The following is a 14,440-nucleotide window of genomic DNA, read 5'->3' on the forward strand; positions in this document are numbered from 1 at the left end:
GAATAAGAAGCGACTACTATGAATGTCATAAAGAGCAGAGGAGGATTATCGCAAAAGTTCTATAAAACAGGTGCTGATATCAGTATACAAGGTAAACATCTGGAAAAAGTGCGAGAAAGAAAGTGAAATTGTCTCCCACTTTTGTCTCTATCTTAAAGTAGTGTGTCCTCACAGTGCTGATACGCTAAGCGAGAAAGGACTACCTATCTCTCAATGGGCCGAACTTGGGCTATCCCGGGCTGATGGGTCCTTACCCTAAATGACGCTATCCATCATGCACGGGAGGTAATTGCTCCACTATAGTGTGTGCTCTGCAGGCCCTCATGCTTGTCCCGTCCATAACAATTCACCACACGCTGCAGCCCGAACCGGAGAATCTACTCCGACGAGTGCACTCTGTGCCCTAGCCAATGGCAGAACGAACCGCAGGCTCACCAGCCGCTAGTACTGACCGAGCAATGTAGTACAGGAATCGGTTGATGAAGAGAGATCGCATGAGTAAGTGTCGCTCACCTCCAGCTAGCCCTCCGCCTTACTGGATGAGCTCAATAGGCTTTCTCTTTACCTGACGCCTATGAGCGATTGCGTTACCTAATGTCAGCAAGTTAACGCCAGAGCTTCAAACCTAGTCAGGCACGACAAGCGGTTTGGTGATTCATGCACGACTGTCCCAATCTGCCGTAGTTCGGAGTACATTCTGCGAATTACCCATAACCAGCTGCATGGGCTCACAGTCTCTCTCTCCGAGCGGTGGCGAGGAGGTATTTTTGTAGATGCGCTAGGAGTGGGTACACACGTTACACGCCGAGCTCTCCCTCCACCGAGCTCGTGAGGGAGATGGCACGCGTTTAACCGGTGGGCTCGTTTCCTGACGACCTGATTTCGTATCCCTCGCCGTTCATCTCTATACCTCTATCCTCCTTATGCCACGCGGCCGGATTGAGCTGAGTTGCAATCAAAGAGTCCACGCTGGAAGGACCTCCCCGGAGAGAATCTCATCCTTAACCTCTGCGTGGAGCCCTCCAGAAAACGATAGCGAGCAACGCCGGCTCGTTCCAGTCACGGATGCAGCAAGAGTGCGAAACTCTATAGAGTAATCCGTTATGGACGATCACCTGACATAGGGAAGCCAGGGCCCAGGAAGCCTCCTTCCCAAAAACTGAACTATCCAAAACCCGGATCATCTCCTCTTTAAAAGTCTGATAATCTGTTAGAAACACTCACCCTTGCCTCCCAGATAGCGTGCCCCACTCCCGAGCCCGGACCAGTAAGGAGTGATATGACGAAGCGATCCGAGCTCTCTCACTAGAGTACGTGTTGGGCTGGAGAGAGAAACACAATATCACACTGGGTGAGAAAAGAGCGACACTCAGTGGGCTGCCAGAGTAACATGGTGGGTTTATTAACCCTAGTTCCGGAGACTCGCGAGAAGACCAGGAAGTAGCTGGTGGCACGAGACGAAGACTCCTGAAACTGTCCAGAGAGATCGGAGACCTGAGCGGCCAGGGTCTCAACCGGCATGACGAGCAGCAAACAATTCACTGCTCGTGTCTGCCGAGCATTGCTCCCTGGAACTCGACGGCAGTGTTGAGAGAATCCATAGTCGCTGGGGTCACATCTTAGGTCGGATTCTCTGTTATGCTGATGGAATGAGGACCCAAAAGCGACGTAATAGAGTAACAGAGTCTTTATTCCAGTTATTAAACAAATAATGATTCTCCTGGATATAATCTCAATGGGAATCCAAACAGGAAAACCTGAAATCCTCTCTTCAATAGAGAGGAACGACTGGAGACCCGACCCCGAGACTGCAGGGTCGCTTCAGGAAGGCACAGGCCGCGTAGCTGACATAGACAACCTGCTCACACGCAGCATCTGAAGAAGGCAGAGAACACGAACCACGGGCGGGAAACCAAGGATTCCACAGGAACAGCAAACATCAAACAAGAATCCGACAAGGACAGGAGCGGAAAACAGAGGGAGAAATAGGGACTCTAATCAGAGGGCAAAATAGGGGACAGGTGTGAAAGAGTAAATGAGGTCGTAGGGAGAATGAGAAACAGCTGGGAGCAGGAACGGAACGATAGAGAGAGAGAAAGAGAAAGAACCTAATAAGACCAGCAGAGGGAAGCACAGGGACAAGACATGATCAAAGACAAAACATGACAAATGTAGCTAGCTAGACTCTCTTACCCGTATACATGGATGGACGCTTTTCCCTCTCTGTCACGGATGCCATGGAGACAGGTGTTTTATACAACAGCCTTCTGTGTGTTCTTTTTTCGACTCCGTCTGCATATTTGCAATCAAAAGGCATACTTTTCTCCATCTCCTTAGCTATCGTACTGTAATTCCACTGATTTCAAAACTTGGTCGTCCAGAAAGCGGAGAGCAACACTTATGCAGTTCTACTACGTGATATCTTTCAAAAAAGCAGCGTTAGAAAGGATTACCTACACATACTGACCAGCTCATATTATAGATAGAAGCCTGCTACATGGGAGACCAATCCGAACTCATCTCTCTGGAAGTCCAGCCCATTCATTAGCCCAGCCATTCATGGATATCGGGGAAAGTTGCTCTCTTTTTCCATGGCTAAAGCAACTAGGCTCGTAATTTAACAATTTTATTAGTATTTACAGATGGCATACAAGTTTGTTATTAAGGCACATGAAAGTTCAGATGTTCGAGAAGGCATATCTGCCCCAAAAAAACTCCTGTGAAGTAGTGACGCGCGACATACACCTAGTTTCCTGAAACGAGTCACATATTGATACAACAGTAGCTAAGATGGGGAGAAGTCTGTCCATAATAAAGTGTTACATTGCCTTTTTAACAAAACTATCAACAAGGCAGGTCCTTACAGGCCCTAGTTTTGTCACACCTGGACTACTGTTCAGCAGTGTAGTCTGGTGCCACATAGAGGAACTTAGGAAAATTACAGTTGGCTCAGAACAGGGCAGCACAGCTGGCCCGTAAAAGTACACAGAGACCAAACATTAATGATATGCATGTGAATCTCTCATTGCTCAAAGTGGAAGAGAGATTGACTCCATCACTACTTGATTTTGTAAGAAGTGTTGACAAGCTGTCTGTTAAAATTACTAGCACACATCTTGGACACTCATGCAAACCCCACAAGACATGCCACAAGAGGTCTCTTCACAATCCCCAAGTCCAGAACAGACTATGGGAGGCTCACAGTAATACATAGAYCCATGACTACATGGAACTCTATTCCACATCAGGTAACTGATGCAAACAGTACAATCAAATAAAATAAAAAAACTGGTAAAAAATACACCTTATGGAACAGTGGGGATTGTGAAGAGACACATGCATACAGTTGAAGTCGGAAGTTTACATACACTTAGGTTGGAGTCATTAAAACTCATTTTTCAACCACTTCACATATTTCTTGTTAACAAACTATAGTTTTGGCAAGTCGGTTAGGACATCTACTTTCTGCATGACACAAGTAATTTTCCAACAATTGTTTACAGACAGATTATTTCACTTATAATTCACTGTATCACAATTCCAGTGGGTCAGAAGTTTACATACGCTAAGTTGACTGTGTCTTTAAACAGCTTGGAAAAATCCAAAAAATGATGTCATGGCTTTAGAAGCTTCTGATAGGCTAATTGACATAATTTGAGTCAATTGGAGGTGTACCTGTGGATGTATTTCAAGACCTACCTTCAAACTCAGTGCCTCTTTGCTTTACATCATGGGAAAATCAAAAGAAATCAGCCAAGACCTCAGAAAAAAATTGTAGACCTCCACAAGTATGGTTCATCCTTGGGAGCAATTTCCAAACGCCTGAAGGTACAACGTCAATCTGTACAAACAATAGTACGCAAGTATAAACACCATGGGACCACGCAGCCGTCATACTGCTCAGGAAGGAGACACGTTCTGTCTCCTAGAGATGAACGTACTTTGGTGCGAAAAGTGCAAATCAATCCCAGAACAACAGCAAAGGACCTTGTGAAGATGCTGGAGGAAACCGGTACAAAACTATCTATGTCCACAATAAAATGAGTCCTATATCGACATAACCCAAAAGGCCGCTCAGCAAGGAAGAAGCCACTGCTCCAAAACCACCATAAAAAAGCCAGACTACAGTTTGCAACTGCAAATGGGGAAAAATATCATACTTTTTGGAAAAATGTCCTCTGGTCTGATGAAACAAAAATAGAACTGTTTGGCCATGATGACCATCATTATGTTTGGAGGAGAAAGGGGGAGGCTTGCAAGCCAAAGAACACCATCCCAACCGTGAAGCACGGGGGTGGCAGCATCATGTTGGGGGGGTGCTTTGCTGCAGGAGGGACTGGTGCACTTTACAAAATAGATGCATCATGAGGCAGGAAAATTGTGTGGATATATTGAAGCAACATCTCAAGACATCAGTCAGGAAGTTAAAGCTTGGTTGCAAATGTGCCTTCCAAATGGACAATGACACCAAGCATACTTCCAAAGTTGTGGCAAAATGGCTTAAGGGCAACAAAGTCAAGGTATTGGAGTGGCCATCACAACGCCCTGATCTCAATCCCATAGAAGATTTGTGGGCACAACTGAAAAAGCGTGCGAGCAAGGACTCCTAAAAACCTGACTCAGTTACACCAGCTCTGTCAGGAGGAATGTGCCAAAATTCACTTAACTTATTGGGGGAAGCTTGTGGAAGGCTACCCAGAACATTTGACCCAAGTTAAACAATTTAAAGGCAATGCTACCAAATACCAATTGAGTGTATGTAAACTTCTGACCCACTGGGAATGTGATGAAAGAAATAAAAGCTGAAATAAATCATTCTCTCTACTATTATTCTGATATTTCACGTTCTTAAAATAAAGTGGTCATCCTAACTGACCTTTCAGTGAATTTTTACTAGGATTAAATGTCAGGAATTGTGAAAAACTGAGTTTAAATGTATTTAGCTAAGGTGTATGTAAACTTCCGAATTCAACTGTGTATTGTAATATTGCTGTATGGTGGTATTATACATTTTGTATTGTAGATATGTAGTGGCATAATAATGTTATATGATGTACTGTTTTATCTTTTGTTTTATATGTAATGTAAGTGCTTTAATGTGCTGGACCCCAGGAAGAGTAGCTGCTACCAACACCACATTATTGTCCAAATAATCCATATGCACATCAGAAATGTTTTGCCCAGGAGGTGTCTTTTGACTCCTGGTAGCTTGAAGTATTTAAATAGCCTAACAGGCTGACTACACCGCTCGCGTCGTGTGCGTGAGTATTGCAAAATAAATGTAGAAATGTATATTATTCAATTATTGCACCCACACTGCTCGCGCATGCCCACGAGTGTCTGCTTTGCCAAGGGCTAAAAATTTGTGACGCAGATCGCGCTGCAAGTCCTGCCTCTCCCATCTCCTCATTGGTTTATAGAAGCAGGTACCCATGTGCCATCTCCTCATTGGTTATACTCACATGGGTGACTGAAAGATGAACAAAGTCAGTGGCGGTAATGCACCTATTTTATGAAAGTTGCCAATCGCAATATAAAGTCAAGAGAAGAAAAAGCCTAGAAGGAGGAGAGATGACTAGAAACGATTTGGTTGACCGTTTTATGTGTGGATTAATTGTCGGAGTAGAGGACTGTGTGCATTTCAGGTAAAATAACAACTCAATGTTTATTTCCCAGGACAAATTAGCTAGCACCAGCAAGCTAGCTAGCAACAGCAAACTAGCTAAATAGGACAAATTAGCTAGCAAGTGCAAGCTAGCTAGCTAAATTGCCATAAATGTTTAATGCTTTTTGACCTGTCCCCAAATGAATGTAATTGGCTGAGAGTTTGTTTTGATATTTTAACCTGCGTGTCGTGATCGCGTTTGGTGTGGGGGGACAAAATAAATTCATGCACGATGGCGCACGCGCATAGCCGGTTTAAGTTCCGTGTAATCGGTCTGTGTTAGCCTGCGTAGAATAGTAAGGTTGCAATAATGTATTATTACTACTACTACTACTACTGCTACTACTACTACTACAACTACTGCTACAACTACTACTGCACGAGACTACACACCTGCCACAACAAGTTGATCCCTGCTATGCAAGGATTTATTTTTGCAACCCGTCTGCCAAATCCATCCATTACGCATGGTCCTCTTCATCAATCACTCCTTCTCGAGGAAGCTTTCAAATCAGGAAAGCACCAATAATCATGTCACCAGCATTTAAATAATACCCCTAGATATTTATTGGAAATTTGTATGAAACTTATCATGCAATTAACCACCATGTGAAGTTAATCATAGCCTATAAACTCTTCATGCTTTTCCAGGTCGTGGTGGTAGTAGACTGCAACGTAACTTATTATCACGACTCCAAGTTACCTCGGCATGATGGTTTGTATATCAATATTTGAGCATAAAGGCATTTCCACCGCAATTGTAGTCTAATCTTTTTAACATACTGTATATACAGGCCTCAATCACTACCCTGAGAGCACTTGATTCAGTATGTCATGCAGCCCTCAGTTTCATTACCAATCAAAAGCGTCTAACACATCATTGTGATCTCTACAGCACCTGGTCGTCATTGACCTTGCGTATACTTAAACACTGGTATACACTGATTTATAGGGCCATACTGGATTAATTGCCACTTTATCTCTGTTCTTTTTTAATCAGGTCAGTAAATAAATATAAATTACGGTCCCATTCTCATTTGCTTTTAACTGTACCAAGAAGTACAACAGGTCATGGTAGAAATCGTTTTAGTTACTCAGCTCTGTGGTCCTAGAATTCTCTCCTGAACATTTAAACATTTGATGATCTAGTCATGTTGGTGGAGTTTAAGCACACCTCAAATACAGGTGTGCCATGCTTGTAGCGTCTTACCCAAGACAACTCAAGGCCGTAATCGCTGCAACGGTGATTCAACAAAGTACTGAGTTAAGGGTCTGAATACTTATGTAAATGTGATATTTTTTTATAAAAATAAAATAAAAATTGCAAACAATTCTAAAAACCTTACTTTGTCATTGTGGGGTATTGTGTGTAAATTGATGAGGAAAAAAACATTTAATCCATTTTTAGAATAAGGCTGTAACGTAACAAAATGTGGAAAAAGTCAAGGGGTCTCAATACTTTCCAAATGCGCGGTATGTACATATCTACCTCAATTACCTCGTACTCCTGCACATCAACTTGGTAATGGTATCGCTTGTAAATAGCCAAGTTATTGTGACTCCTGGTGTATTTATTATTACGTGTTTTACTTTTCTACTATTTCTCTATTTTATTTCTCTCTGCATTGTTGGGAAGGGCCCGTAAGTAAGCATCACGGCCGGTTGTGATAGAGCCCGAGATACAGTGCCTTAGACTGCTGTGCCACTCGGGAGCCCAGGTATTTATATGTTGAATGCATCGAGCTGTCTGTTTGAACTACTGGCATATAACTCTATTCCACATCAAGTAACTCATGCAAGCAGTAAAATTAGGGTGCGTCACTTGAGTGGGTTGAGTCACTGACGTGATCTTCCTGTCTGGGTTGGCGCCCCCCCTTGGTTTGTGCTGTGGCGGAGATCTTTGTGGGCTATACTCGGCCTTGTCTCAGGATTGTAAGTTGGTGGTTGAAGATCTCCCTCTAGTGGTGCGGGGGCTGTGCTTTGGCAAAGTGGGTGGGGTTATATCCTTCCTGTTTGGCCCTGTCCGGGGGTATCATCGGATGGGGCCACAGTGTCTCCTGACCCCTCCTGTCTCAGCCTCCAGTATTTATGCTGCAGTAGTTTATGTGTCGGGGGGCTAGGGTCAGTTTGTTATATCTGGAGTAATTCTCCTGTCTTATCCGGTGTCCTGTGTGAATTTAAGTATGCTCTCTCTAATTCTCTCCTTCTCTCTTTCTTTCTGTCTCTCGGAGGACCTGAGCCCTAGGACCATGCGTCAGGACTACCGGGCATGATGACTCCTTGCTGTCCCCAGTCCACCTGGCCTTGCTGCTGTTCCAGTTTCAACTGTTCTGCCTGCGGCTATGGAACCCTGACCTGTCCACCYYACGTGCTACCTGTCCCAGACCTGCTGTTTTCAACTCTCTAGAGACCGCAGGAGRGGTAGAGATACTCTTAATGATCGGCTATGAAAAGCCAACTGACATTTACTCCTGAGGTGCTGACTTGCTACACCCTCGATAACTACTGTGATTATTATTATTTGACCATGCTGGTCATTTATGAACATTTGAACATCTTGGCCATGTTCTGTTATAATCTCCACCCGGCACAGACAGAAGAGGACTGGCCACCCCTCATAACCTGGTTCCTCTCTAGGTTTCTTCCTAGGTTTTGGCCTTTCTAGGGAGTTCTTCCTAGCCACCGTGCTTCTACACCTGCATTGCTTGCTGTTTGGGGTTTTAGGTTGGGTTTCTGTACAGCACTTCGAGATATTAGCTGATGTACAAAGGGCTATATAAAATACATTTGATTTGATAAAAATACACCTTATGGAACAGTGGGGACTGTGAAGCAACACAAACATATGCATACAAACACACGATAACATACACACCATACACACACATTCACATGGATTTTGTGTTGTAGATGTGTGGTAGTAGAGTAGGGGCCTGAGGGCACAGACTTAATGTGTTGTAAAATCTGCTGTGAATGTATTGTAATTTAAAAAAATTGTATAACTGCCTTAATTTTGCTGGACCCCAGGAAGAGTAGCTGTTGCCTTGGCAGCAGCTAATGGGTATTCATAATAAAAACAAATACAAAATAGAAGACCCTCTCAGTTGTGCCATTTAATGTGGAGCCTCTCAGTTGTGCCATTTAATGTGGAGCACCGCCTATATAAATGTACTTTTTGTTATGTACATCACGTGATAAATTAGGTGCTAAGAAGGCTGGCTTTAAGGAAATATTGTATATAAAACATTTTAATCACAAATACTGTAAAAAGGATGTGAGGAAGTGTTGTATTGCGAATGTTTTCTGATGTTGTCATGTTTTGCTAATGATCCCATGTGGCTCAGTTGGTAGAGCATGGCACTTGCAATGTCAGGGTTTTGGGTTTGATTCCCAAGAAGGACAAGTATAAAAATATCTGCTTTGGATGAGAGCATCTGCTGAACTGCAAACCTCACGAATGCAAATTAATCATAAAATAGGGAGATTTAGCCCACACACAACAACTGGTTGGACCGGCAAGTTTTTCTCAAGTGGATTTATATTCCTTCACGTGATTGACATTTAAAGGTATTTGCATGTATAAATGTTACGCACACAATATATCCTTTCAATATTTCCAGTGTTTAAGTCTTTTGACAGCAGCCTAATTTCACACTGCTTTGTTTGGCTGCACTTTTACTGGGCCTTTTAAATGTAGTAACCCTCTAAAACATAGTGAAATAATTCAGCGAAATTATGTATTTACATGTTTGTTTTCTGACCTTGTAAGCAGTCTATGTTTGTTTAAGGAGTGACTACATTCCACACACACTACTACAATGTGACTGTTTTTGAATAACATTTTTAATATATTTATTTAAACACCCTCTGTGTTGTGTAGTTATTTTTGAACCATTGATATGTTCTAGGTCATTTTGAGACCTATAAGTACTGCTGGAATGTCCATATTTTCGTTAGGAATTACACTGGTCCCTCAAAACATTTATAAAGTATAAATATCCCTAACATTAGGGACTGCAACAATACTTTACTAATGATTAAGTAAATGGTTTATGAGGACCATCATCAAGTTGTTTAAAAATGTGTGAATAACTAACTTACTTACATTAATAAGTAGTGAGCAAAATGTTTCTAAATGCCTTATCAATGGTTTATTACTGAAAGGTATTCTAAAGTATTATCATGTTTCCCATAGAATTGTTCAACTGTAAACTAATCTGGGACAAATACAAAAACGAGTAAAATCATGATTACTGTGTGAAATGAACGGTTTGAGTGAAGAATATGCCTTGTTACTGAAAAGCATGGGAAAACCAGTGGGCTGGTTTGACACAAAGCGTCCTACAAAGACCTGCCCCTTATTGTTGGAATGGTGCATAACTAGATGAGCTGTCTTAATGTTAAATGGTCCCATATTAACTCAAATAGCATCCAACCAGGACATGTGGAATAACCGAAGCGCAACAATAAGGACCACTTACATGCAAAGAACGAGTGTTAAGTGTTAACAGTGCCTGCCTTATTTTCTTAGCTTCTGCTTTCACTAGCTACTTCAGCGCCTTTCCACTGTTTTCACAAATGGCTCACATTAAGCTGTTGCTCCTTTCTAGAGCCAGGCTCTCTCTCTATCAAGTTTCAGGAGTAAACACAAAGGAAGGAAGGTGAAGTTGAATTTACATACCTTCTCCCCGACTTCACCTTTATGCCCATCTTCTCCCATGTCACCCTGTGTGCAAAACAGCAGACAAGCAATTATATTTACCAAGTGTCTTGAAATGGCTTATTCATAATTTACAAACAGATAAGAACATTGGAAATGAAATAGAATAATTGTGGCTATTCAGAATAGAACACATGTTCTAGTACATAGTAGCTGTTAACAAATGGCAGTTGACACCAGGCAAGGCTCAGTAACACGCTATTGGTGCTGATTTCACATCTTGGCTTCTGTAGTCTCATCCATAGTCTCGGCTAGCATGAGAAACATCATAACTATTGACAAATTCAAGAGTATTGAACAGATTGCCCCTGACCTAAGGGTATCACTTCGCTGAGAGGTAGTGAGAAGGGGCCATGTCCTTTTGGACATGCTACTGTAAATAAGGCCTTCTCTGTGATTGGGGTGATGGTGCCAATGAGCTGACGAGTAACCACATCCCCGCCTACCTCCCTGGCCTAGGGGACGGGTTGAGAGTTTTCACCTCCCTCTCGCACCCAGCCAATGATAGCAAATCAAATCATTAGACTGGGAGGGACGGAGCTGGGACTTCTTTTGTTTGCCAGGCATCACCACTGCATAGCCTCCAAATCTTGGCTGATTAGGTTCCACCAAGGCCTTCCAACAAGCTTGGTCCTATGACTCAACATAATTGACTCTGCTGACGTCCGGAAACTTGGAGGGATTTGTGACATGCCCTCTAAAAAACGGTTTGGTTCTAACATCACAATTTTGTCTTGAGGTTAGATATAAAGTGATTCAATGGAACCTTTCTATAAAATGTGACTTGTTACAGGAAACTAGACGTATGTCGCACGTCAGGAGAAGCATTTGAACGTAAACATAAAAAAAAAAAAATTGGGGGGCAGAAATGCCTTGTGGAAAATGTGAAATTTCATGTGCTTTAATGAGAAAACTTGTATTCCATCTGTAAATACAAATACAATTACGAGTCTAGTTGGTTAAGTCACAGAAAAAGTAAGGAACCTTCCCACTAGCCATGATTGGCTGAGATAATGGATGGGCTGGACATGCCAGAAGATGATTTTGGATTGGTCTGCCATGGAGCTTGCTTCTGTCTATAACGTGAGCTACTCAGTATGTACCGTTTTTGAAAGATATAACGTTAGCCGTCGAGAACGACAAAAGTTTTGTAACTTTTCTCAACAACATTGATGCCCTGGATTTAGCAGGCGCTATCAACAGATCAGTTGGAAAAGGTGATGGGCTACTTTCTGCACAAGCTACGGTCAGTGTGAACCGGAGTGACTAGACACAACACTAGCAAACAAGATGTAGCTCCAAACAAAATGGAGTTAAATGGTTCCAGTCTGCCGTTCATCCATATATATGGATAAGAGTCAAGCTACATTTTCAGATATTATAAATGTTTTATTGCGTCAGAAAGTGGTTTCATTGCAAGTTAAAATGTACTGTTAGCTAGCTAGCAAACATTAGCTTTCTGGCTCGCTAGCTAACATTACGTGTATAATCTGTGTAGTAATATTATTTCAATCAAAAATCCATTTGCATTGCTAGTTATAGCCTAATGTTAGCTTGCTAACATTGAACCTAGTTGGTTAGCTAATTAGCTACCTGCAGATTAATAATACAGCTATGACAATGTTTGTTTTGGTACTAGTATGAGTTGGGATTATGCCGGTTCATTGTTTAGCTAGCTTTTGTCTAAACAAAAGACTCCACTTAGCAAGATGATTACATGACCCATCAAGTTAGCCAGGTATGTCTGGGGGTGATTACGACCATGTGTACATGTCTAGACAACAGTGACCAATCCACTTATCTAGATGTGGCTGGGGGTGGTTATAGCATTTCCTTCACATGATCCATCAATTTAGACAAGTGTGTCAGGTAAGCATCATCTAATAATTATAAAATTGTATTTAAAGAAATGTGGACACTTTCTGTTTTTGATATTGCTACTATGCAAGTAAGCATTTCACTGTACCGTTTACACCTTATATATCCTGTGCATGTGACAAATAAATGTAGATTTTAATTTGATATAGTGTGTGTTTAACAGAGACAAAAAATGTGAAGAACAACATGACCTGCACCAAAGTCAGATTAGATGATTTTTTCCCCTTGTTGTAGGCTACTACCTTTACCACTTTTAGTCTTGAAATCTTTGGCTAGCTACTCACTCTGTTTAAATGACAACACTGCACATTTTAAAGCATGTTTTAGTCACATTTAGTAGACATTCTTACCCAGAGTGACTTACAGGAGCAATGAGGGTTAGGTGCCTTGTTCAAGGGTACATCGACAGATTCGTAACCTAATCTGCTCTGCTATTCAAACCAGCGACCTTTCGGTTACTAGGCTACCTGCCTCCCAATTGTATGGAGCCGTTTAAAATGAACCCTGATTATCTTTACTTCCAGTCAACTACTGTAGGTAAGTTTAATGGCAGTCATGTCAAGTTATTACGCCTGTTCATGAGTTATATAATGCTACAGTGTAAAGATGGAAAATCAAGGTAACTGTTACGCTAAACTACAAAGGATGGTTTAGTTCACTGTTACTCTAAACCAGGGCTGGCCAATCCTGGTCCCAGGTTTCCATCCCAGGTTCACTTCTGGTTTTCATCCTCTCCTTCTCATCAGGGACTAATTCAGACCTGGGACACCCGGAAGTGCAATTAACTACCAGGTAGAATGAAAAAAACAGAAGAGTTTCGGACCTCCAGGACCAGGATTGAGCAGCCCTGCCTAAACCATGCACAACTTGAACTTTAGTGCAGATCTCCAATTGACATCCATGCACGATTAAAAACCCCTGAGACCAATATAACAAAACTGTTGACACAAGATCATATAACATTATTACATTATATATTTTATATACTCAAGAAACTAAACATAATTTTGCATAGAGGGGTGGGTTGAACATGAAGTCTGATAATTAAAATAAAGTCTTTACCTTTTCACCTCGCTCTCCCATTTCACCCTATTGGAAAAGAAAGCAGACAGTGTTAAACACACAAAGGCTGTGGGAATGGCGAGTTAAGGGAAATTATGGCAGCCAGTCCGAGATCGTATCTGGGGTTAAATTCTGGTAACCTTAGATCAGAGTGGGCTGGTGGGAGGAGCTATAGGAGGACGGGAGGAGGACGGGCTCATGGCTGGAATGGAATTGTATCAAACACAAACATGCAAACCACATGTTTGACTCCATCCCATTAATTCCATTCCAGCCATTGCTAGGAGCCTGTCCTCATATAGCTCCTCCCACCAGCCTCCTCTGCCTTAGATACCCTCTTGAGGTGCTGGCACAGGGCTACTAATTTCTCCTGAGTGGAAATGTTCTCTTTTCTCCCTCACTCACCTGTCCATCTCCTCATTTGAATTTCATAATGTCACTGTCACTTGTCACCTCAAGTTTAAGAATGTTGTCATCTATCACCCAAAAGGTACCCTTAGAGTTCCTCAATGAGCTTAACCTTGATAAACTCATTTCCTAACGATGGCTCTTTATACTTGGCAACTTCAACCTCCCGACATCTGCCTTCGATTAATTTATTTCCAACACTTTCTTTTCCCTCCTTGCCTCGTTTGACCTTTCGCAGTCTCCTCCCACTCACAAGGCAGGCAATACACTTGTAAGTTGGTGTTTGAAGATATCTTTCTACTGGTGTGGGGGCTGTGCTTTGGCAAAGTGGGTGGGGTTATATCCTGCCTGTTTGGCTCTGTCCGGGGGTATCATCGGTATCATCGTATCATCGGTATCATCATATCTACACAGTGTCTCCTGACCCCTCCTGTCTCAGCCTCCAGTATTTATGCTGCAGTAGTTTATGTGTCGGGGGGCTAGGGTCAGTCTGTTATCTGGAGTATTTCTCTTGTCTTATCCGGTGTCCTGTGTGAAGTTAAGTATGCTCTCTCTAATTCGCTTTCTTTCTTTCTTTCTTTCTTTCTTTCTTTCTTTCTTTCTTTCTTTCTTTCTTTCTTTCTTTCTTTCTTTCTTTCTTTCTCTCAGAGGACCTGAGCCCTAGGACCATGCCTCAGGACTACCTGGCATGATGACTCCTTGCTGTC

General features: G+C 42.2%; 1 protein-coding gene across 9 annotated transcripts in view; it reads right to left on the minus strand.

The window, feature by feature from the left end:
• LOC111960057 (collagen alpha-1(XXV) chain) overlaps window positions 1-14,440 on the minus strand; it is a 394,437-nt gene that overhangs the window by 74,638 nt on the left and 305,359 nt on the right. For all 9 annotated transcript variants that reach the window (XM_070437770.1, XM_070437769.1, XM_070437776.1 and 6 more), the window contains exons 11-12: window positions 13,326-13,352; window positions 10,347-10,391 (exon numbers count right to left, since the gene is read on the minus strand). In XM_070437770.1, the coding sequence (XP_070293871.1) occupies window positions 10,347-10,391; window positions 13,326-13,352 (72 nt within the window). The remainder of the gene's footprint in view (window positions 1-10,346; window positions 10,392-13,325; window positions 13,353-14,440) is intronic.

Source organism: Salvelinus sp. IW2-2015, linkage group LG37, assembly GCF_002910315.2.
Source record: "Salvelinus sp. IW2-2015 linkage group LG37, ASM291031v2, whole genome shotgun sequence".
NCBI lineage: Eukaryota > Metazoa > Chordata > Actinopteri > Salmoniformes > Salmonidae > Salvelinus > Salvelinus sp. IW2-2015.